The 25,762-nt window shown below is 36.4% G+C and overlaps 1 protein-coding gene across 5 annotated transcripts in view; it reads right to left on the bottom strand.

The window, feature by feature from the left end:
• The window catches only part of kalrna (kalirin RhoGEF kinase a), a gene marked incomplete at its 5' end in the record, with an annotated part of 258,906 nt that overhangs the window by 40,543 nt on the left and 192,601 nt on the right, over positions 1-25,762 (bottom strand). For all 5 annotated transcript variants that reach the window (XM_081368578.1, XM_081368579.1, XM_081368581.1 and 2 more), the window contains 2 exons: positions 726-991; positions 18,620-18,866. In XM_081368578.1, the coding sequence (XP_081224704.1) occupies positions 726-991; positions 18,620-18,866 (513 nt within the window). The remainder of the gene's footprint in view (positions 1-725; positions 992-18,619; positions 18,867-25,762) is intronic.

The raw sequence follows: 25,762 nt of genomic DNA, 5'->3' as shown, positions 1-25,762 counted from the left end.
CTAACAAAACCTTTTACCTGTGTTGAAATCACCGTAACACACAGCCTCAAGTGGTTTATTGCTTCATTATTTGGCTTCTATTGCACAAGTTTAAATGCTCTGAAATGATTGTTGAAGAATTCGCTGTTGCTCTGGAAGACAGCAGGCATGGTTAACATGGGCCATTGTGGTGGGGTTCACATACCCTGCTTCAAAAATACAGAGGCCCTTTTGTACCAGCACATTATATGGCACACAGCTTTAAAAAGTCAGGCTAATCATCACCCTCCGATCTGAAGGGCCATATCAGCCCTTTAATACAGCATTTATACAGCACACAGAACAAGAGGGCTACTTTTCTCTCTATGGTCATGGTTGCTTAAAAAAAAAAAAGTGATGAGGTTATTAAACCCTCTGACGTAAAGCTGCTGTCCACTGTCACCACATGCTGTTAGACGAGATGTAAAAAAATCATCAATAAACCTTGTTTTGGGGAATTCTTATGACAATGTAAAAATATTTTGAAAATAAACAAATGTAAATGGCGAAATTAAAAGGCGAAAAAGGATAGAAGAAATTTTCTGGTCTGAATGTGTGAGAACTAAAGAACAAAAAACGATGGTTAAAAGTACCTTTGGAATACCATGGTATAAAAATATGGTAATAATTTTGGACCATAGTATCACCATTTCATCCACGTTTTTCCTCAATGTAGTATGAAAAATGAATAATTTACAGTGCAATACCTCTTCCAGGGTGTCATCCTGTAGTTCGGGTGGCCCCAGATCAATGCTCTTGCGTCCATCACGTTTTTGCTTCTGTTTGCTAGGAATCTTCTTGATGTTGCTGCCATGACTGAGACGCCGGACAGGGCTGGTCAACCATTTCTTCAGTGTATTCCCAGAGCGCTTGGGTCCAGGGGAGCTACTCTGCAGGGAGTTCAGGGATGGCTGTGGCTGCAGTGTGGTCACAGACTCGGTCTTCCCTTCAGGACCGCTAACTGCATAGTTTTCTGTAGGACGAAGAGAGAGAAGGGTGAATGAATGTAAAGATCCCGACAGGTAAAGATCAGACCTAAAATAATGGTTACATACAACTTAAAGGTTAAGGGTATAATTTCTGCATCACTAAATGGAATTGCAAAACTACTAGTTGGGGAAAATGGGATTCTCAAACACTACACCCATCAGCCCAATGGTCAGAAAAACAGACAGTCCCAACCCAACCTCACACCTCTGACGCACTGGGATACTTAAACAGAACAAAGCAACAGCGTTTTTCAGGGAACTTACACACTATGGACAGTATCTGTGGCATGCTGTTGATTACCACAGACAATATTCCACAGACTTGCCCCTCAGAAAAAAAAAACAAAAACAAACATAAAATACATTTATAGTCATGAACTTACAATGGAAGTCTAACAGACTTTATGCGAGTTCTTTAGTAAACATGTTTATTGTTTGAGTTGTTAATTGTCCTTTTGTGGTGAGACTACTTTCCTAGGTGGGGGAACTTCTGCTTAAGCATTGCTGATGTTAAGTTGGTCATATGTCATTAACACATCACTCCTCGCTGGTACTTTCTTCACCACATTTAATCAGGCTTGGGTATCCCCACCCCAAGAATTCACACATACTACACAAATGGAAAATTGGTCTTCTCCCATTCCCATTCAAAAACACTTGAACGAGTTGAATCGCTTCTCATATGTCCTTCTGACAGAAAATAAAAGCTCAACAATTCGTCAGGCTGAAAAGGAGGACATTGAATGGAGACTTGCGATCCATAACTGAAGCTCTGTTGCTGGCGAGAGCCGCCTCCAAATCATCAGTTCTCAATCTCCTAGCCTTCGACACCAGACCAACAGATACTCATGTGTATTATCTTGACTCTTGGCTACTTGGAAGCTGCACTCCACTGGTTTTGACAACGATCTGTAGATCATTCTCTTCTCTCCTATCTTGATCTTAAATTAGATCTTTCAACTTATAACTTCCCAGAGGGGTGCCTCAGGGTTCGGTGTTTGGCCCTCTTCTCTTCTCAATATGCACAGCAATATCATCCAGTTTCTATTTCTGTAGTAATCAAAATCATGCCACAGATGCTGTCCACAGAGCTAAAAAAATAATAATTCAAATCCAACAACATTCCTGACCAACTCTGTTAACTGGATACCAGATATCGCAATTCACAGGAAATAATGACAAACATCTATAGAGCTTCACAGTACTGCTATTCTCTTCTGATGTAACTGCACACACACAGAGATATTGATCACCTTCCACAAATGCAAACCACACACACCTCACAAAGTTAATATTCTTCTTGTGTAGAAACTCAAACAGACATTACACAGACTATTAGACAAAGCACATTACATCTAACTCTTTGTAACCTTGTAACTAAGTTAAACGATATATATCATTAAAAATTATTTTTAGATTATTTTAACAGATACATAGCCTTTTCTTCTGTGTTATGCTGAGCGTGTGGGTTAGAAAATTTGATTGGTAATCACTGAATCATAATAATTTTCGGAAATTCTTTTCTAACCATGCTGGGAAAAACAACAACATTTACAGTACACACAGTGACAGTTAAAATAAGGTACACATCTAATATTAGCAGGTTTTTAATATCAGCAGCACTGTAATATAAAGGTTGAAATTTCAAACAAGTTTGCATTATATCTCCTTTAGGCATCACTGAACCTGTTCTATGTATTTTTTGTCTTTTGCACAAACAGACCCTGATTCATGATAAGATTATCAAGTACCATTGCCCGCATAAGAACTTGTTCTCCAAGCGTCCTGTGTGTTGATGACATCTGTGTGTGTTGACAACGGGCTTTAATGGCTGACTTATTAGAGGAAGTGACCTTGTTAGAGTTGAGCATAAAGAATGTGACGAAAACATAAGCATATCTTCTCCTAAAGCACACCGACACTGTAGAAATCACAGCTGTCTTAACTGAGCATCGAACTGAAACTGAGTCCTGAAACAGCTCTTTGACGCAACGAACGCTGTTCTTCACACATACACACAGTTCTGTGTTTGTCTGGCCTGGTTTGACGGTACACGTGTAAAAGCAGTTCATCACAGGAGTGTGTCCCTGTCGAGTGCTGCAGTGCTTTCTGAAGAGCGAACCTGCGTAACAAACAGACTGACTGACGACAACGTACAGTCTTGTGTGTGAGTGATTATGTGTGGAGTGTAGAGAGGGTTTGATGAGAGCAGTCATTAAGCACTGCCCTTTACACACACGCACACACACACACACACGGCACACACACACACTTCTCCTGCTGCTGCCTCAGTTGGCCGGGAGACAGAAAGAGAGAGTTCTTTGTTCTTTTAAGTGGTCACATCAGAAAGCAGCATCTGGATCATATGACTAATTTTACTACAAACCAAAACTAACTCCCATGGAACTCCTATTGACACACATCAGATTCCTGCTAATAGAGCTCTACTGCAAGAAATGTAAAGTAATCTCAGAAACATCTGTACTGAACAATCACATCAAAGATATATAAATAGAATAAACAGGGTTCCTGCTGATCCTTAAAAAGTCTTAAAAATATAACATTTGATTTTTAAAACTGAGGGTCATAAAAATGTCTTATTTTTACTTAAATTTTAGATGACACTTTGACTTAGACATACTGCATCTATGACATACTGTATGGTTTTTATTATTCTTTCTTTGTGGATTTGCTTGTTCATGTAACAATTCACAGCACTTATGACAGCATATTAAGTACTAAAAGAAGAGAGAAGGGGTAGAAAATGGGTAAAAATAAATTCAATTGAAAGTTCATTCTTGTGCGTAGGGCTGTGATATGTATCGTCTATGATGATATTGTAATTATTGTTTTAACGATGTGCAAGCTGACTGAGTTTGTCAATATGCCCCCAAAATTTAAGATACATAGGCATTTTTGCCCTGATGAGTTTTTGTCTTATAATATCATATGTAGTTTTTCCCAAATATAGAGTTAAAGTTTAGACACAATATTGTTTGTTTTTCCTTTATTTCGCTAACAAACATTTCAAAATGAACCCACAGCAGAACTGAGTCTCGGAGCAACACACAGCGGTGATTCGTTACTGAATAAATGCGTGTTTTGAATGAATCAGTTTAATTAATGATTCAATGACCCATTCAATAATGAATCAGCTGATTGAACGAATCGGAAGAAAGAACGACTCGCTCATTAAGACAGTGACGTGCCGCCACCTACTGGCGGTTTTAGTTTCGTATTTAAAGGACCTTTTCATTAAGAAGTTAAAATAATTTTAATATTTAAATATTGAATTAAAAAAAACAATCTCATAGCATTATGTATGTAATGTAAATGCAGTGTAAATATATTAATGCCAGATCTGATGCCACTTCTGTGTCACCTCTGCACTGCAAAGATGATTTTTTTTGATAATGGTTTAATTTGATTCAACAGCCCTATATACTGTTACTATTCTAATTTAATTTAATTTGAATGTTAGAAATTGACAGGTGAAAGGTGATGCATAGCCTACATCTATTAAGTTTAGGGGAAAAAAACCACACCCTTAAATAGGTAAAAATGCCCCTGGAAATCAATTTAATGTGGCAAATATTGAAATTTTAATTTAATGTGGCAAATATTGCCCCTTAATAAAAAAAAAAAAAAAGTAAATTTCTGTATGCTGTGGTCAGTTCACAGCATTGAGAATATGAATAATCTGAATGTCTTCATGAGTCAGCCGTCCACAGCAGGCCTAAACCAGCCATGGCACCAGCACAAAAACACACTCGGCAAAATATCATCTAATTATGGTTATCAACAAAATCTTTGAAAGTATTGAGATATAATTTGTCAATATTACACACCCCTATGTAAAGCATTCATTTATATTTCTTCAGGTCTTAAAAATGCCTTCAAAAAATGTGCAACAACCCTGATAAAAATGCACAAATTGTGAATACAATTTGACTTGTGTGTAACTCTCCAGTTGGCTGGCTGCAATATTACATAGTTAACATATCATAAGCATAAGTCTGACCCGCACTGATGAAAGTGACCTGAACAATTCAAACGGAAGACATACATGCTCTTTCCTCTTCTTTCTTCTAAAACTTAATTAAACATATTTGAAATATTTTTTGCATTAAGCCACCAAAAACTAAAATATGAGGAAGAGCACAATGTCTCTTCACGGTTTTGTGAGAAGTGCAGTTTCACTCAAGGCAATATGACTCACGGGTTTGTGGTGTTGCGATATGCAAGTTGTTTCCCATTGTTTTTAATTCTTACAGCTCAGAATGTCCGACAGTAGAGAATGTTTTCCAGATTCCTATCTATAATATATAATCATAATAAATGACTAACTGACATCACACATGTTGTGTGTTTGTTGCACACAGGTACTTCACTGGCCTATTGAAACTCATTCCAGTGGATCTGTGCTGTAAAAATACCACACATGGCTTCTTTTGAGTGTTTGGGTGGCACAGCAACTCTTTTGAAAGACACAGAGTGGGGGAAAAAATGTCCCCAAAAGTATTTAAACACTTGACACTTGATTCACACTTCTTCATAGTGTTGCCATTTAAAAACCTGTGCTCATAAACTTAAAATAATTGTCACCTGCTTTGATATTTTGCATCTAATTCAGACATTTTTAAGTGTCCAAACACTTTGAGGCCACTGCATCTTATTTTTAATTTGAACACATTTAACATGATTCACGATGAGTCAGAGTTCCCAGTGACTGATTCTCCCTCCTCATACTTTTCACAAAAAGACTAAAACAAGTGACGATGTCATGGTCTTTAATTTGAGATGAACAATAAGACAATGAAACAACAACTTACAAACAAGCTATCATTTTTAGAAGCATATGCTCTGGAGACTAGAACGTATGATTTACACTCAACAACAGCTATAAAACTGTATCTGTCCTGGATGCTGATTGTGGTTCCAGCTGTGCTTTCCAGCATTTCAGTCAAGCAAAAAAGCAATGAAATAAAATACATTTTCACTAGCTTCTGTGTGTTTTTTTTTTTGGTCATTTTTTCACAGTTTAAATAATGTGTCCTAACTCGACTTGATATGCATAGTACGGAAGCCCTGAACCGCAAGGTGAAAAAAAGGAAATAAAAGAAAACTTTGAGATTTCGAGATATTAAGTCATTATTTCGGCATAATATCTCGTTATTTCGGCATAAATATCGTGTCATTTCAACATAATATCTCGTTATTTTGACATAAGTCGTTATTTCGACATAAGTCGTTGTTTCGACATAATATCTCGTTATTTCGACATAATATCTTGTTATTTCGACATAATATCTCGTTATTTCGACATAATATCTCATTATTTCGACATAAGTCATTGTTTCAACATAATACCTCGTTGTTTCGACATAATATCTCGTTATTTCGACATAATATCTTGTTATTTCGAAATAATATCTCGTTATTTCGACATAATATCTCGTTATTTCGACATAAGTCATTGTTTCAACATAATACCTCGTTGTTTCAACATAATATCTCGTTATTTCGACATAATATCTTGTTATTTCGAAATAATATCTCGTTATTTCGACATAATATCTCGTTATTTCGACATAAGTCATTGTTTCAACATAATACCTCGTTGTTTCGACATAATATCTCGTTATTGCGACATAATATCTTGTTATTTCGAAATAATATCTCGTTATTTCGACATAATATCTCGTTATTTCGACACAAGTCATTGTTTCAACATAATACCTCGTTGTTTCAACATAATATCTTGTTATTTCGACATAGGTCGTTATTTCGACATAATATCTTGTTATTTCGACATTAGTTATTTCGACATAATGAGGGGACATTCAAATATGCATTAAGCCACATTTAGCGTTCTTATAATGGTTTTCTATGGGAGGAAAATGCTTAACGTGAAATTAAATGCGTTGCGTTCATATTCTGGACTCATCTGATTTTTCTGTAGTATACTTTATTATGATTTTAGTATCTTAATGATTAATAAATGCACACACAATTATCCATGAACTTCATAAATGTTGCAGATATGTTTTAGACTACTATCCACAAACAAATTTCTTTCAACTTATGTGTGTAAAATTCTGAATTCAACGAATGTGCAGAAATTTGATACAAAATAAAACATTTTTGTGAATAAAATGTTTTATTTTGTATCAGTGATCATAATTTGCGCATGCAATATTATGTCGAAATAACAAGATAATATGTTTCGAAATAACTTATTATGTTGAAATAACGAGATATTTATGTCGAAATAACGACTTATGTTGAAAAATAATGACTTAATATCTCGAAATAACGAGATTTTTTTTTCACCTTGCGGTTCAGGGCTTCCGTAGCATTGAGAACTAATGAATGACGCAATTTACTTTGGCTTTTAGTTGTGACTATTCACAACAAAGGCTTTCATTCCTAAAAACTGAAAGTATGCACGTTCCATTCATAATCTCCTTCAGATTTACACAACTTCCTGAAACACAGAGGTGCGCGTGTACGGTTTAGTCTTCATTGAAGTAAACAGGCAGTTGTGTCCTCCTTTATCTGCTGTTGTGTCTTTGCTCTGACATTCCTGACTCGCTGTCAATAGAAACCAAGGCATGATTTATCCGTCCCAGACTGGGGTTCTTCGGAGGCGGACCGGTTCAGAAAAACACGGGAAGTCGAGACAGACGGCATTCCATTCATAGGTGAGGAGTTTCACATGATTTAAAGTGACAACGCCTCCCGCCTCATTTCTGCTGACTGTAAACTAATGTCCCAAGAGTTCAGGAGGAAGAACAAGGGAATAATTCCCATGCTCCCACTTTATCTCTCACAGAGCCGTCTTCAAAGAGCCACTAAAGCTCTTCTGATGAAAAGAGGATTTGAACTAATTTAGTCTTCAAAGCCTGAAGGAGTCATGTTCTAACATCAGCCCTGGACAGACAGGCCAGACTGCACATTTACAGATCATGTAACACGAGTGATGTACATTACACCTGCTATAATAAAGAGTCAGTCAGGGACACCCTGCTAGCAAATCTGATAGTAAAAAAAAAAAAAAAACAATACAGAGAGTGTCTCAATAAATCATAGCTAGACAAAATCTGGCTAGCAAGGATGGGAGGTTTGGCAAATCTTTACTAATTTTAACTAATAATAACTCATTTTATAAAATGGATAGTTTTGTCACTAAAATCTATCTGATTGGATGAGCTGTGTGTTAGAAGCCACTGTATGATATCTAGTGCTTGATAGACTAATGTTAAATCATGAAAAAAAAAAAAAAAAAAAAGATGTCCCCCTTTCAGGATACTGTATTTAAAGAAAACTTTGTAAAATCCAAATAATCTTTGCAGATCATTATTGGAAAGGGTTTAGAGAATATCTGTCATGCTTGTTCAGTGAACCATAAACAATAATTGCACATGCACCTGTGAAACAGTCCTTAAAGTCCCCCTGCAGTCATACGCAGTTACATATTTTCCTTTAAAGAAATCCACTCGTTGACGATCACACGTTGATCTGATTGGTTACAAGCTAGTTTGTGTCAGAAACACCAACGATTTCAAAGCGTGTTTTTGAGACTGTCTTTGGTTCACTGCAGTTTTAAGGAGAAAACACTCAGCAATGGTGTCGACTTATGAATTTACACATGGTTTGTCTTAAAGCATATGAAAAACACCACATAGACTTATATAAACAACATTAAAAGTTTGATTTTCACCTCAGGGGGACTTTAAGACACTAACAGTTTACAGGTGGTAGACAATTAAGACCACAGTTCCAATAATTTAGGACACAAAAGAGATTCTACCGACTCTGACAAACACCAGGAGAAAGATGCCCAGCGTCTCTGATCACCTTTGTGAACATGCCATTGTCCAGGAGGCATGAGGACTGCAGATGTGAACAGAGCAATAAACAGCAGTATCTGTGATTTAAGACGCCTAAGACAGTACAGGGAGACAGAAAGACAGCTGATCGAGAACTTGCAAGTGCCTTAAGCCCCTTTCACACAGCGCATTGATCCCGGGAAACTGCCGTAAAATTGCTAGAGTGTCTTCTGTGTGAACGCAAACACGTCCCGGGATTGATGCCGGGAAGGGGACCTAGTAACGTGCCCTGTGTGAACAAAAGCCAGGACCAATGGCATAAGGGGTGTGTCGTAGTGATCACGCACGTGCCATCGCAATGACGTAGTTATCGTGCAACTCTGTTGGAAAGAAATTTTGTGTTCGTCATCAACAAAGAAAGAATGAAGCAGAGACCATGGAGCTCTTTACTATCCGCACTGAAGCTGAGATCGTTTGCCAGCTTTGTGGAACGGTGCGCGATGCATTAGCGTACGGCCGAATCCGGAAATCATTCTGACGTCACGTGTCTTTACAGGATCTTTACGGGATGTGTGTTAACGCACTCACAGATTCTGGAACATCACTGGCGGTGTGAATGAACCAAAATCAAATGATCCCGGGACACATTATCCGTGTATTTTCCGGAATCTCTGTGTGAAAGGGGCTTATGTGGAAGAGTGGAGTAACAAGAACTGGCGATTCTGGTGCGGTCCATGAGGAGGAGATGGGAACACCAGATCCTGACTGATACTTTTGATACTGACCCCTTCTATGTTCAGGGGTTAATTATTCCACTTCTGTTTGTCAAAGGTTTGTGAAATTTGTTCAGGTTGTGTCTCAGTTTTATTTTATTTTTAAGTTCATGCAAATATTTACACGTGATAGAAGTTGGAGGTTGAACAGTTGAAAGTGAGAGGGCGTTTCTTACAAGTGTCTTGTTTGAGACATGCTTGATTTTCCAATATATCCACATAACTTTGTAATTTGTAAGACTGTAAAGCATGCAAAGCAGCCTGTGCACACTGGGCGCCTTTTTACATAATGCACAGTGTATACTGCGATACGGTCCAGTCAGATAGCCAATTAATTCTGCTCCTTGTCAACTACTTGAAGATCACGTGACTTAAGTTGACAACACGAGCAGGATGAATCTGTAAATACTGACTCAGTCTAGTCCACTATTTTTCTTGATAACCATTTGTAGGACCCAAAACAAGATTTTAAGCCCCCATACACTCAGAAACATTTGATGGGTCCTCCTGGTAGCCCTGACTAGTCATTAAGCAAAAGCGATTAGAACTGCACAAACTAGTTAGAGAGTTAGTCTGGGGTGCTGTGACATATAATGGGTAAATCTCAGGGCCGACAATCAAAAGGTTTCACCAGGAGTAAACCTTAAACATGACAAAAATATGACCCATTGTGCCCTCGAAGAGAATCTCAGATTACGTGCAATGCAATGGTGCATTCACGCCATAATTACTAGATGACAACTCGAATGTTTCACTCAAAGCTGTTCTCGGACTCGCAATTATACGTTACTGCGGCAACACTACTAACACCAAAACGAATGCGTAATTTGATTTAATAGACAAAACCAGAAAGAAAAAAAACAAGTATCATTATATACAGTAATGAACAGAACATTAAAAGAGTAAAAAAAAAAGAGTTTATTAATTAGTTTATTTAGTAGGACTTCACAGTTATTCAACTCTACATTAAACTATTTGTCTCCATCAATGTAACTATATGTATGTCTTTTATTTATTTTCCGATTTTCAGCATCCTTTTACATTATGGCAAATGTAACAAAGCGAGGTCTGAAGTGTGAGATGTGCGCGCAGGAAGTGGAAAAAAATAGCCTATGACACCAGAGCAGGACAGAATCTCACTGGAATGGAGCTGAAAAATATACATATGCATCCCCCTTCGAAGGCCAAATGCATCTTTAGTTTCCTGGACCGCGAAGGATCAAACGAGTGGATCCTTCACAGTCTTGCCTATCCCAAGATTCATTGCGTGCAGGTGATGACTGGACTTTTTGAGAGAAAATGGCGCAAATATTTGGTGTTCAATTTACACAAATATCTAACGATACAAATGCACAAAATACAAACAAAATAAAAGCGGTTGAAATGTTGACTGTGATAAATACCAAGATGTAGATTTTATAGATAGTTTAGACTCTTTATTATGTACATAAATGGGCCTAGGTGAACATATTTTCATCCCCGTTTTGTTTTCAGACAGTTGAATATAACTTTCAAAAAAGTCTACAGACGTCACGGTCGCTCATCAACGGCAGCTGTCACAGTTGCTAGACAACAAGAGCAATCCTACGCCCGCTTCGACCTTCATGGACTTCGAAGACATAGCCTTTGAAGGATGCAGCGTCTGAATTGGGACACATACATGCAAGACAAAATTTTGTCGGAGCGTATGGTGGGAGTGGGACCTGAAAAACGGTCCTGCGCAGACCTGTGTTACTGTCAGGTGGTACAAGTTGGAGCAATTCAGAGTTTATAAGTTGTATTATGAGTTTTACAATCCCGTAAACATGGTAATTCAAACATGGCGAGAATGCACCTATAAACACACTGCTAATTGACTATTTACTTTCTAGAAATGGCAAGATAAGCATTTCAACTTCCTCCGTTCGATTTAAAGCTGAAACCCCATACAAACCAAAACCATTACTCCACAAACCCGATTTTGAGGCCTGTCTGTTAAGCTTTCCAGTTAATCAGTATGGAGAGGGAGAGAGAGAAAGAGCACTTTAGTCCACGTTAGAGAGGAGAAGAGAGGCACTTCTCCCTGTCATCAACACACACACACACCAACAAGCCTCATCTACCCATGACACAAGACAGAGTAAACATCCCAGAGCACTGCTGCCCTACAGTCAATATCATTTCAAACCACCAGCCAGAGATATGAAACGCATGCAAGATAAAACTAATTATGTTTCAGATCCATCCCAAAAAGTGCACTGCACGTTGACATTGTCCAGCAGTGTCATCGGTTTCTGTAGTGTGAAATGCTGTATTTCAATAAAACCATTTAGATGTTTAATCTAAAACCATTTTGTATTTATTATTAACAGTTTTTTATGAGCTCATAACAGTTGAGGGACTGTATGGAATATTTGACTTTCATTTATCATTTCATTTGTCTTAACGCAGGACTATGTAAATGAACTGCAAGTACTGTATTTGATTAAAATGGTGAAAAACTTGACTACTAAACAACACAGCAACTAAAATATACAACCCCCCCCAAAAAAAGTGACGCTAGAAGTGTTCAGTTTTATCTGAAACAGATTTAATGACTGGTGAATTACAGTTGTTGCTGTTTTATTCCCTCTAGTGTTCATTTCAGCTGGAAACTGCAGTGATTTGTATGTATTTATACGTGTTTTGCAAAAATGTAAGCCGATGTTGAAAAAAATATAGTTATTGTTTGTGAAAACTTGTTACGGAAATAATATACTTTAAAAGAACATACTTGTGCGAACTACATTTTCATTTAATTTGAAATAAGATGCATTGTCGAGCTTAAGAGTGTTTTTAACCCACTTAAGTAGCACTTAAGTCCATTTTTACATGCAATTTCATAACTACTTTTTGAAAGATGCTTAAAATGAACCGGCAAATGTACTGACAAGCATTAGGGCAAATTAAATAAAATTGAAACAAGTTCTACCGACTCTTGTATGTCATATATTTAAATATATTTGTATTTACATATTTGTAACAAAGCTAGTACATTTAAAATTAACTTACAACTTTAACATTTAACTTTACATCAAATAACACACTACAATAAAAAAATATATATAATCAAGTAATTTGCATGTGCTTTAGTATGCTAATCAACACATCAAATTAAGTGCATTTAAAGCACAACAAAAGATTTTTAAAACAATGTACTTCAAAGTACATTTTAAAAAGTGCACTCCAAGTTCACTTTAATTTCATTAATACCATATTATCCGCAAGTACGTTTTTTAAGCTTCTCAAGTACACTTCAAGTGCACATTCAATACATTTAAGTGAACTTTTTTAATAAACTAGGGATTCATAAACTAAAGAAACAAGCCACAAAAGTAAACTAGCTCAATGCAAAATACATACATCATATGTATAAAGCAACTGTTGTGCAGCAAACTTGCACTGACTCTCTACATTAGTTCAGCACAGATCAGTTCTAGAACAGTGTCTATGAAACCCACCTCCCACATGACAGCAGCAGCAACATTTCTCGAGAATCCAGCCACAGCAGGAGTGCACATCCTTATCACTCCTCATGACCGCTCAGAGACGCATGCCTCAACACAGAGAGATGTTCCGGGAGGACTGAGTAATTACTCTCATTCAGCCTGACTTTACCTCATCCACAACAGAGAGAAGGGGGCGGAGCGACAGAACTCGCTCTCATGTTTCACTTTCTGACCAGACAAAAGCCACAGTCAGTATGCTGTATGTGATAACATGAATCCATGACAATGTGTCCTGCTGTAGTACGCTTACGGGACACCACAGGGGTCGCTACGCTCCCTTTCTCTTTTCTCTCTCAAGCACTTAAATGAGAAGCTCGTGGAAAAGAAAGCACGCATTCCCATGCAGATAACGCGAGCTGAACTTCTGAACTGGATCAGAGAGAAACGATTCACTGATGCTTAAAGTTCATCACAGAATAAGTGAAGATTACATGAAATTAATACAGAATGGCTGGACATTTGTTTGCAGGTTAAACTGTGTTATCAGGAGACCTGTCACCTGCTTTATGTGTCGCAATACTGCATTTCTGGAATAACTGGAAGAAATAAAACGTACCAGACACACCTGTTTCAAAGTAAGAAACTAAATATTTAGGTCAGAAAGATTTAAAGAACTAATTAGTGCAACAGTCATTATATGCAGTAGCCCCCAAAAACCACATGTGGATCATGTTGATATATTTTGAATGTACTAAATTGCAACTTCATTATTACAAATGTGCAATTACAAATGTACACTATGCACTTATGTTCTACTGGTGACTTTGTTCACCAGTCTGTCAAATTATTAAATAAGAGTAGGGGGTCTAAGCAAGCCTCAAGGTTGTAGAAAAGGGGAAGGAAGTGTTCAAATTTATGCAATACAACCATGTCCTACTTGTGTATTGTCATTAGTACTGTTGGACTAATGCATTTGTATTTGTGTGGTATTGACATGTATTGATGTGAGACAGTGTACATTGTGGGATGCAAGACAATTTTTGGAAGTGGTTAAAAAAAACCCAAACACTCTTCAGTTCAGCTAATTATATTTAATATAAATTTAAACTTTAATACATTTTCATTTAATTGCAATTAACATGCAATTTAGAGTCCGAAAAAAAATCACATGCAGTTTGCACCAAAGTATTTTCTTTTTAAGTATATTATTCCCTTAAAGGTGAAGTATTTTCTGCGACACTAGTGGCAGAACTACAAAACAAACATTGCAAACGCCCCTTTCACATCATGCCTCCCCCAACTCAAACATCACAAACACTTGTGCTTGTGAAGGCGTCTCAAAAGGTAAAAGTGGGCTACTTTCAATAAAAGTATCCTACATATTAGGAGTCCTTTTTAGCAGTGTTGATATGTGTCATGAGTAAGCAACTGAGAATGCTAACACTATTCTAGAGCGAGTGTTTCGCTTGCTACCAAAGCTGAATGTTTAACACATCAGCCATGGTCCATGGTCCAGTAACACTCTCTGGCTCCGCCTGCTACAGAGGCCACGTCCCAAACTCAGACTACAGGCCCTATTTTAGTGATCTAAGCTTATGATCTAAGCGCAGGTGCACTTAATCCACTTTTGCTGGTTTAACGACGGGAAAAATGGCCGGTGCTCCCGGCGCATTGTCTAAAAGGGTTGTCCCTATTCTCTTAATGAGTAATGGGAGTGTTTTGGGCGTAACTTGTAATAAACCAATCAGATTCTCATCTACCAATCCCTTTAAAAGCCATGGCGGATTCACTATTAACATGGCAGAATTTGCAAACGGAAAAACTGAACGCTTCTCCAGAGAGGAAATAGATCTGCTTGTGCGCGAGGTTGAAGCGAGCAAGCAGCGCATCTACGGGACAAGCGGGATTCCACCATATCTTTATGTACACAATAATAATCTTTTACATTGTAATCCTTTAATTTTTTAATATTTGGCTGGTTTGTGTGCTGCTGTGCGTCCCTGTGTGTGTAATAAACAGAGTGTACACGCGTTGTGGACCCGCCTATAGGCGCACATTAGTAACGCGCTCTTTAAATAACAAAAAAAAAAAATGTGCCATTGACTTCAGACCAGGTTTTTGTTGGTCCTGGCAGTATATTTCAGTTGCCTCACAATAGCAACTCGCCAACAATGCGCCTGAACACACCTCGTTTTCAGACCAGCCGCCCATGGGTCCACAAATGGGCACAAATGCATTTGCTATTTAAACAACGTGACGCAGGACGTGAAAATGATAATTGCGTCGGGCTGAAACTACCAAAAAACACTTGCGTCGCGCCTGTCGCTGCATTGTGCCAGGTTTATGATAGGGCCCTGTAGGTTGAGCAGGAAAGAGATTGACGGATCTTAGCGGACCACTCTCAATATTTTGATGGTGCCTGGGAGGCTCAGCGTTTACACTTCTGGGGGAGATAAATGCATGAAAAGAACAATAAACTTGGCTAAGAGAATGTATTTTAACAAAACAAATCGTATATACTTCACCTTTAAGCATCTTTTTAAAAGTATTCGGGTGCATGATTCTTGGTTTTCACAAGTGTGGTGGTTAAAGCTCAGAGCTGGTCTGCTGGTTCATTAACTTCCACTCAGACGGCAACAGAATGAAACCCAAACCTTCTGCTGACCGTGAGATGCATTACACTTATACAGGAAACATCTTGAATCAAAGTCAACATCTAGATCAGCATCTCAGAGAACATGTGCTGGTCTGGGATGTGTCTTATTACAGCTGCGTAGTGTTCAGAATGACATTCAGCCCTACACACTTCAGTCTTCATGAAATAGAGAATTAAAGAGAATTCAGCTAAAGTTGTAATATGTTCCAGTTCTGCATGGACACTGCCTTCATTTCCATATGAGCCGTCTCGGCAGGTGCTCTACGTTAGGCCCTTTTTGCATTTTGCAGCGGAATCTTTATGGTAATGACACAGTCTTCTACCACATCAGACAGGAGGAGTTATGCAAATCAGTCTCAGACACTAAAATAGACCCAATATTAAAAGCGCAGTACAAATATATCTCTTTCGCACACCTCTGCATGCCAACACAATGAAACCACTTATCTGACTAGCCTGACCTCAAATTCAACAGACTAATGAATGAATGCAGAGGGAAACTGTCACATCTAATGCTAAACGCATCCCTCAGATCTGAACTTAAACAGGCAACATTCTCAGAACGTTGGGTTTGTCAAAGTTATGAACAAACACTCTTCCAGGAATGTTAATAGAATGTTCTATTAAAGTTATCTGGTCTTTTATAACTTCCTCAAAGTTATTTACACAATGTTCAAATAATGTTTGTTTTTTTATTTTTCTGAAAATGTTTTTTTAGTTGTTTTTTAGTTGTAACGGCACTTTTTAAAGAATATCAAATGTAAAGTTCCTCAAATGATAAAACAGAATGTTTGCAGAAATTTTCACATCACCAAGAAAAAGTTTTAAATCATTTTTAGAAAATTTTTAACATTGAACTTAACGGTTCGCAAATCGATCTTAGAACAGATTTCTGTTAACTGGGTCGCTCCATCTAAAAACATTTGGCTGATAATTTATGAATTATTCTTTATCTCGAGGCTTCAGGAAGCTATATAATAAAACCCTGACATTTCCAGGAAATAAAACAGATTAACAGAAAATAAAAGATGTGCTGATTGGAAAATGCAACACACAAAGAAAATGGAATATCCCACATTCCACAGAGAAGTTTTATTGCTTTCTATTTTTAGGGTGTTTCAGTGTGAGTCACATGTTTTTTAGTCAATAACGATGACACTTTACTTTGTTCCTTTATTGAACACAATGGGAAAAAGTCTATAGCAGTGGATATCAATCTTTTTAACTTCAAGGCGTCACATTTAAGCACATTTAAGTCATCTGGTTGAAAACGACTGGTCTATAGGGGTGTAGTTCTACAGTCAGTAAATTGACTATTTATTTCCTTAATTTTTGTTTTTCATATTACTGTGCATGATTCAGTGTTGCATGCAATTAAAACAAATCCAGTCAAGTCCCGCCCTATGTTATTTCCTGATCCTGATTCACTCTGAAATATTCCACATTATAAAAGTGATATGAACGCTTTCCAGTTTGACATCAAACAAATCTTTACAGCTTTATCCTGTGAGCTGGAGATCATGCTAATGTTAAACAAGAGCACATCACTCGCTGTTTTGGGGTAAACGGCCTCAGAGTATCTGTCTAAGTAAAAGGCCATGGAGAGGCCACTCATGTCACTGGAAACAAACAGCAACATGTCTACCCAGCATCATGTGTTTGATAAGGGCATAGGGACATCATGTCACTAGCGCAGACAAACATGCTAATGCTGTGAGAAACATTAAGAGCTCTTTGGGAGTCAATTCCATTTCTATCTAATACCAAAGATATGGTGCCATCTAGAGGACAGAGTGTGTAGTGTCACTGCTGACAGGAAAATGCATTGCACTCAACAAAGAAATTGGAGTTAATATCAAAAGCAATTTCAACATCTCCTTGACTCATTATTTGATCAGACTGCCAAAATATGTTTTTATATAACATTTTTATTTTTATTTTATTAAAACCTATACAACCTTTATACACTACGTTTAATAATTTGGGGTCAATACGATATATATTTTTAAAGAAATGAATACTTTTATTCAGCAAAGATGCATTGAATTGATCAAAAATGACAGAAAAGACATTTATATGTTATAAAAGATTGTGTAACTTTATATTAGGTGTCCTGATTTACTATATACTTACATAAAGGTACACATGTTAGGTACGCTGTACTTATTGTGTTGATGTTGTATTGCAAAACTATTTTGCTGCTATTGAGGTGATAGGGTAAGGTTAGGACAGGTTTGATGGTATGGGTTGGTTTAAGGGTGTTAAGGTGTTAGGGAAGGTCAACTGTGTAATTACAGATGTATGTACAGAAAATAATACATGCAGGTATAGTTTTTAAACAAGTACAATGTAAAAAATACATATGTATATAATAAGTGCATTGTATCAAATTATTAATTTAAATGTGTTTACAATACATAGTTAAAGACAAGTGGGAACCAAATAAATACGGTTCTTTTAAACTTTGAAAATGTGTCAAAAATATTAAACTGTTTTCAACAATGATAATAATAAATGTTTGAGCAACAAATCATCATATTAGAATGATTTCTGAAGGATCATGTGACACTGAAGACTGGAGTAATGATGCTGAAAATTCAGCTTTGATCACAGGAATACATTTCTTTTTTATAATATATGAAAATAGAAAACAATGTAATAAAATTTCACATTATGAACGTTTTATTCTATTTGTGATCAAATAAATGCAGCCTTGGTGAACATAAGAGACTTAAGCAAAAACATGAGCCAAAGACCCCCAAAATAGTAGTGTGTAGTTCCCAAAATAATGTTTATGAACATATATCGCATACTCAACTTCAACTGAACACATAAGCAGAACAGAGAATCTCCAGCTGGTTCAGAAAAGCCTGCTCTTTCTTACCTTTGCCCGCTGGGAAAAAGCAGTCCATCTCCACACTGCTGCGCGAGTGCGAGATGCAGAGAGCGCTGCTGGGTACCAGTCCCTCCTGAGACGGGGTCTTGTCTGTGGTCCGGACCAGGCACCATCCCGGCCGGTCTCCGGGACGCTCCAACAGCTCCACCGTCTGACCGGTCTGGATGCTGAGCTCAGACGTGCTGCTCGACACGAAGTCCTGCAGGACCACCGTCAGCTCACACCCTCCAGAGAGCTGCACACACAGAGGAACACACTGCTTTTAATGGACTGGAAAACATGTGATTTAGACACCATTAAAGTATAACGGTGAGCGGTTACATATCACAAAACAAGTCATTTTAAAGCGCTGAAGCGCTATAAGCAGTGAACGAGAGCTCATTTCAGTATATGCGCACTGTCTGAGAGATTAAAAGCATAGTTCATCCAAAAAGGAAAATTAGCCCATGATTAAGTCATCCTAGGTGTATATGACATTCTTCTTTCAGTCGAATACAATCAGAGTTATATAAAAAAAATGTCCTGGCTCTTCCGAGCTTTATAATGGCAGAGAATGGTCTCATACATTCATTTATATTTAATTTACACAGTGAAGACTATGCAGTGTTTTTTTTTTTGTTTTGTTTTGTTTTTTTGTACATTGAATTAGTTTTTACAATTTGTGTAGTATTTATTATTTTTAGTGCTTGACGTTTTTAGTTCTGTTCTTATTTTCTCACTGTTTACTTGTCTTCAGTAAAATTGAAGGTGTTTTTTTTTTTTTTTACTTTAAGCTAATATTATAAAAAATATAATATACAAATCTTATTTAAAAAATAACTATATTGTAATATCAATCGTTATCGTGAAGTAAAATTACTCATATCGTGATATACAATTTTTATCATATCGCACTGTTATAGTAGAGACTCTTCACAAACCAGAAACTGATTCCTGATCAGATGTGGCATTTCGGTAATGATTCAAGAAAAAACAGTGTGTGTGTGTGTGTTTGTGTGTGTGTGTGTGTGTGATAGTGTTAGGGGACATTATGGCTGCTGAGGACATTATAGAACATGAACTCTGGTCAGAGTGTACATCTGTTATCAGTTTTACAGCTTTACTTCTCAAGCTCTCAAATATTAACAGCGAAAAGACTAGCCTGAAAACATGCTTCACATGTACAATATTGTTTTTTGCAAACCCATGCGTTTTAGCATTATTGGTTTAACACAGATCTCAAGACAGCAGTAAAGGTGTCATGAATAAGGTCTGAGCTGTGACTAGGCCCTGGATATTGGGCTGTAGTTTAAAAAAATATTTGAATTGTAATTTATTATTTAATTTTGGAAAAAGCAAGAGTTACGTATAAAAGGTAAATAATATAATAATAAATGGCCACTTTATTATGTACTGTACACCTGTTCATTAATGCAAATATCTAATCAGCCAATCACATGGCAGCAACATTTAGGCATAGACATGCTGTGTCTGAAATTGCATACTGTAGAGAAGGTACTACATTTGGTTGGAAACTTGCGCTGCAACCATTAAAAATGTATGTTCTATATAGTATGAATGTGTGTAGAATTAATGAAAATCGGAATACGGAATAGCTGCCCTTTTAATACAATTAATTTGTTTGACAAAAACCTTCCTTAAGCCTTTATCTGACCGAATTCTTCTGTGCTCTAAATCACTGACAAACGTTTCGACAGTTCGATAATCTCTGTTCAGTTTTTGCAAAATATTAGTCGGGCAACAACCCACGAATAAACAATGAGAGCATTTATAGTATACTGTATTTTAACTTTTTTTTTTTTTTCCTGAAGAAAATAAAGTGGTGATTGCATGTAAAACATGACATGTTGAAAGGGTAGAGTGTTTCAAATATCTCGGCATTACTTTGGATCAAAATCTCAACTTCAACCAGCTCACTCTAGGGGTTTACAAGTGCTGTCAACAAAGACTGACAGATATTCGTGAACTTAGACGTCAGTTCGCCACATCTTCTTTTGTATCGCAGTATTATTGAGCCAGTTCTTACTTGTGGTGCCAAAAACATTTTTTTCATATGCTAACAGTTACCAACAAGAACAAATTCTTAAAGATAACTTATTTAGCAAGTAAAATTATTGGTATCCCTACTATTAATTTATCGGATAGTGTCTCAACATTCACGTTGCGAAAGGCACACAAAACATCTTAAATGACTCAGACCACCCTCTTTACAAATATTTTATCCCCCTGCCGTCTGGCCGTAGGTATAGGTTACCGATGTGTAGAAAGGCCAGGTATAGTAAGAGTTTTGTTCCTGTATCTATACGAGCTCTAAATACACAGGAAATCGGCCATTGATACATCATGCATGCTCTATTTTTTTTATTTTTTTTTTATTTTTTGTGATGTCAGCAACTATTTTTGATGGTATTATGATATGTTGGCAACATGTTATGTGTGTTTGTGTTATGTACGCATCTACGGTGGAAACAAATAAAAATCGATCTAAAACACCACTGTGAGTGGTTGTTAAGGAATAAAGCTAGAGTGTTCTGGGTGATTGCTGGGGTGTTGCTAAGTGGTTCCCAAAGTGTTCTATGTGGTTGCTAGCGCATTGCAATGGTGTTCTGAGTTGCTAAGGTGATCTGGGTGGTTGTTAAGGTGTTTTTAGTGATTGCTAGGGTGTTTCTAAGGTGTTCTGAGTGATTGCTAGGGTGTTCTGAGTTGCTAAGGTGTTTCTAAGGTGATCTGGGTGGTTGCTAGGGTGTTGCTAAGGTAAGACTAGGGCGTTCTGAGAGATTGAGTATTAGTTTAAGTTAAAAGAGTCCATCCCTTTGTCTGTATGATATTCTGGTCTCTTCAAATCTCCCTGCTTCCATGCAAGTCTAAGGGATTTTTTTTTCACACATCCACCAGGCAAAAATCATAAGGGCATGCAATCATAAAAAGTTGCATGATGAATTGTAATGTGTGTTAGGGGTTTGCTGAAATCTAATTATAAACCATCACCAGAGGATCTGCTTGAAGACTGGATGAAACAGATGGAGGCACAAACAGGTGTTAATCACATGCATTAACACTCAGACATCTGCTGAATGAGCCAGCAAATCATGAAGAACTCTTCAATAACCACACAGACTTAGAGACAGGTGACTGAAACTCTCCGTCAAACACACACACAATCTCCTCTAATCTCTCTGAGATGTGCAGCCAACAGAGGCTTCAGACCACCGGTCCCTCTTTCCTCCGTCTACCGGTCTGAGACGCATGGCTTAAGAGCAGAAGCAATCAAAGCTCTTTAAAAATAAACTAGTGAAGATTGTCCCACTCGGATCTGCAGCTCCACACCTAAAGAACACAACTATCATTCCAATACACTGCTTGATCATTGCATTCAATCATAAAAAATAGAATAATAATAATAATATTTTAATGAGACTAAAAAGATTCAAATGTGTGTATTTAAATGGAGAGAGGGACAGAGAAAAGAATGCTTAATATAAATAGAATATAGAAATACAAAATAGAATTCTATAAATGCTTTGGCGATACAATGTACAATTTTTCATGCAAATAATGCTCACTTGAATTTGAATTTGAGAAAAAAAAGATCTGTGAAAGAGACACCTGTAGGAAAGAAAAACAATGAATGAAACCAAAGCGGACTTTTCCCTTCAAATGCATCAGTTTCCGGAAGTAAAATAGGTTGATTGCCAAGATACTCTGATTTTTCTGCAATCAAAGGATCTCTATGAACTCAATCATCATTAAGTGTCTCGTTTGTGTATCACGGTTTAACTTCTGATGTGTAATTTCAGATCAGTCAGAAACTGTAATTTTATTATCACTAATATAGTTTTTATTAATATTTTGAATTATTTTTTATATAGGCTACTCTATTTTCAGTGAAATCCTATGTAAAGTTTTACAAAATTTGCTGTGGAGTTTTGTCATTAATCATCATCTCCATCATTTCTATTATTTCTTATAGATAAAAATAAATAAATAATAATAAATATTTAATATAATAAAAAAAAAAATATATTTTTTTTGGATACATTTTGTATTTAAGTTTTAGTTTAAGTTATTTTAGTACATGAAGTTAAACTAAATGAAAATGAGATGTTGCACTGGCAATTAGCTGATTTTTTTAAAAAAAAATTTTAATTTTTATATTTTTAATATGTTTATTTTTTATTTTTCTTATGGCTTTAGTTTTAGTTAACTATAAGAACCCTGATCAGAAATGAGCCAAAATCAAATCAAATGCTTTTTTTTTTTTTTTTTTTTTATGGGCCAAGAGACTTTCATTTATTTACTTGATATCCTAGTGATCGATAAGACTCTAAACTATTCTGTCTCTCATTATTGATCATAATCACTATTAGAAGTTCCGCTTTCTCACAACTCACTAGTTCACTACATGAACTATGAACCAAATGGTTACAGGCAAATACTTACACAAGTGCAATAAGGACAAGTCTTAATGAATGCACTGAGGTTTTTACAGAACTTGAATTTGGGTTATGTAATCACAGACTACTGTCACATGTTATAGAGTTACCGGCAAATCAGATAAAACAGTAGAAAATTATCTAGATCAAGTCCTGCACCTTAATACATATAAAACACCTGCTTTCCCTTAGCCATTCAGAGAAACAGCTCAAAGAGACTTTACCAATAACAAGACAAGCACAAAATACACAAAACATAACTAAGCTATAGCCATACTTAATTCAAGGTGCTGTGGACTTTCAGTCATACTGTAAAGAAAACAAATTAACCAGAATAAAATTAAAGTAGTTAAAGTAGTATTTATTATCCTGTTAATAAAATAGCATATAGAAAAATTAAAGAAAGCGTCATTTGAATGAATGAATGAATGAATGAATGAATGAACTGTTAATGGATATTGTTCATGTAATAAAGTAGACCCGTGATTACCCTGTTAGGACACCTGTGTCCACAATAAATTAGTCAGGTCAAAACAAACTTTCAAAAAACAAAATGTACAAATAAAAAACTAGGACATTACGTCATGCTGACTTCACATGGCACATTGTTAAAGGAGAATGCAGAAAACTATAGCAGGTGTTGTTTAATAAAGACTGCTGAGATGAACTCCTGCTGATATTACTCAACATGGCGTCAGCTGACAGAACCACACACACACTGTCAACAGAGTCCCAGTGCAGTGCAAACACAACGGCTAGATCCACACCAACTGCAAAACGAGTAAAGGAGTAAATATTCAAAGTGGTCCCAGATGACGGTTCTCAGAGTCACAGAAGGTCATTGGTCAATGTTTATTTAGAGTTAATTTTCCTCCAGGATGTGTGAAGATTACAGAACTAGCATTCAGAGACACCAGAATGAGTCAATGCAATAAAAACAGTCCATATATACTCCACAAATAACCACTCGTTTAGATTATTTCAGAAAGCACTTTTGACCTAGCAGGGTTGTGCTGCAAGGTTGTGAATAAAGGTATTAAAGAATAAAACAAACTTTTTATAACTTATTAAAACTCTTGCAGTGGAAAGATGTGTCGACCTGCAGAACAATAGCATGAAACAATAAAATACCACTTAAACTTACTCTGAACTGTGCTGCAAATCAGTGTACAAAACAAAACAAAACAAAACACACAAAAAACTAAAAAAACAAACAAAACAAATAAGCAAAAAACAAACAAAAAAACAAAACAAAACAAATAAGCAAAAAAACAAAACTAACAAAAACAAAACAAAACAAAACAAAACAAAACAAAACAAAACAAAACAAAACAAAACAAAACAAAACAAAACAAAACAAAACAAAACAAAACAAAACAAAACAAAACAAAACAAGTAATAAAAACTCGGTGAGTGTTTTAGCGCAATTTTCTCACCTCATGGGATCACAACACTAAGTATGGAAGCTTGTTTCCGCCACTGAATAAAACATTTTAAAAGATAATTGCGACTTTTTATCTCACAATTGCGAGTTTACATCTCGCAATTCTGACTTTATTTCTCAGAATTGCGAGATATAAAGTCTGACTTTATATCTCAGAATTCTGACTTTATATCACGCAATTCTGACTTTATATCTCAGAATTCTGACTTTATTTCACGCAATTCTGACTTTATATCTCGCAATTCTGAGAAATAAAGTCAGAATTGCGAGATGTAAACTCGCAATTGTGAGATAAAAAGTCGCAATTATCTTTTTTTTTTTTTTTTGTGGCGGAAACAAGCTTCCATAGACTAAGAGATAGTAAATCTTTTCCTGGATTTTTTTTTGTGGGTTCCCGAGATTAGACCTTCCTTAACATAATGCCGAAAACCCGAAGTCTCTAGGTGGTCTGGTTGAGGAGTAGATAGAAGTGCAAGATTGGTGCGCACAGACGCACAGAACCGAAATCATGAGTTAACAAGCTAAAAAAAAAACAAAAAAAAAACATGAAAACACAAGAAAACACAAGCCATGAATTACTGCTGTTCATTATCAACATGGGCTGTTTTAACTGAGTAAGTAGAGCTGCACGATTAATCGTTTAAAGATCTCAATCACTGTTCAAACACCCACATGATCTTACTCCTAAATGACACCGATTAAACAATAAACATTGTATCACTTACATCATTACACCAGTAGGTGGCGACAAGTGACTGTTAAAAAATGTATTTATCATTGAATGATTCATTCAAGAGATTCATTCAAAAACGTGGATTTATCCAGTAATGAAAGAAGTGAAGTCGTTATGAGCGAGTCATTGAATGATTCATTCAAACCGAAATCTTTTTAATTGATTAAATATATTTTTAAAATAGACTGAATTAACATTTTGCCAGAACCTCTAGTAAATGATGTTATTTGTTTCTCTAGAATATATTAAAAGGTACATTTGGCTGTACAAAAGAGTGCAGTAACGTTACTAACGCTCCCATTCCAATCTATACAATTTATTTTCTAAAGACGCATTTCAGAAACCATTCAAAACCTCTTGAATACCGTTAAAGGCAGGGTTGCTGCACATATTTTTAAGTAAAATTTAACTTTTTAAGAACTGAAAAAATTAAAATGAATACTGTACATAAGGGGTGTGCAATATTGACAAAAAAGATGATCTCAATATTTTCAAAGATTTTGTTGATAACCATAATTAGA

This window comes from Scardinius erythrophthalmus (assembly GCF_964197995.2).
Source record: "Scardinius erythrophthalmus genome assembly, chromosome: 6".
NCBI lineage: Eukaryota > Metazoa > Chordata > Actinopteri > Cypriniformes > Leuciscidae > Scardinius > Scardinius erythrophthalmus.
The sequence above is the reverse complement of the archived record's forward strand: the minus strand, read 5'-3'. Positions and strand labels throughout refer to the sequence as shown.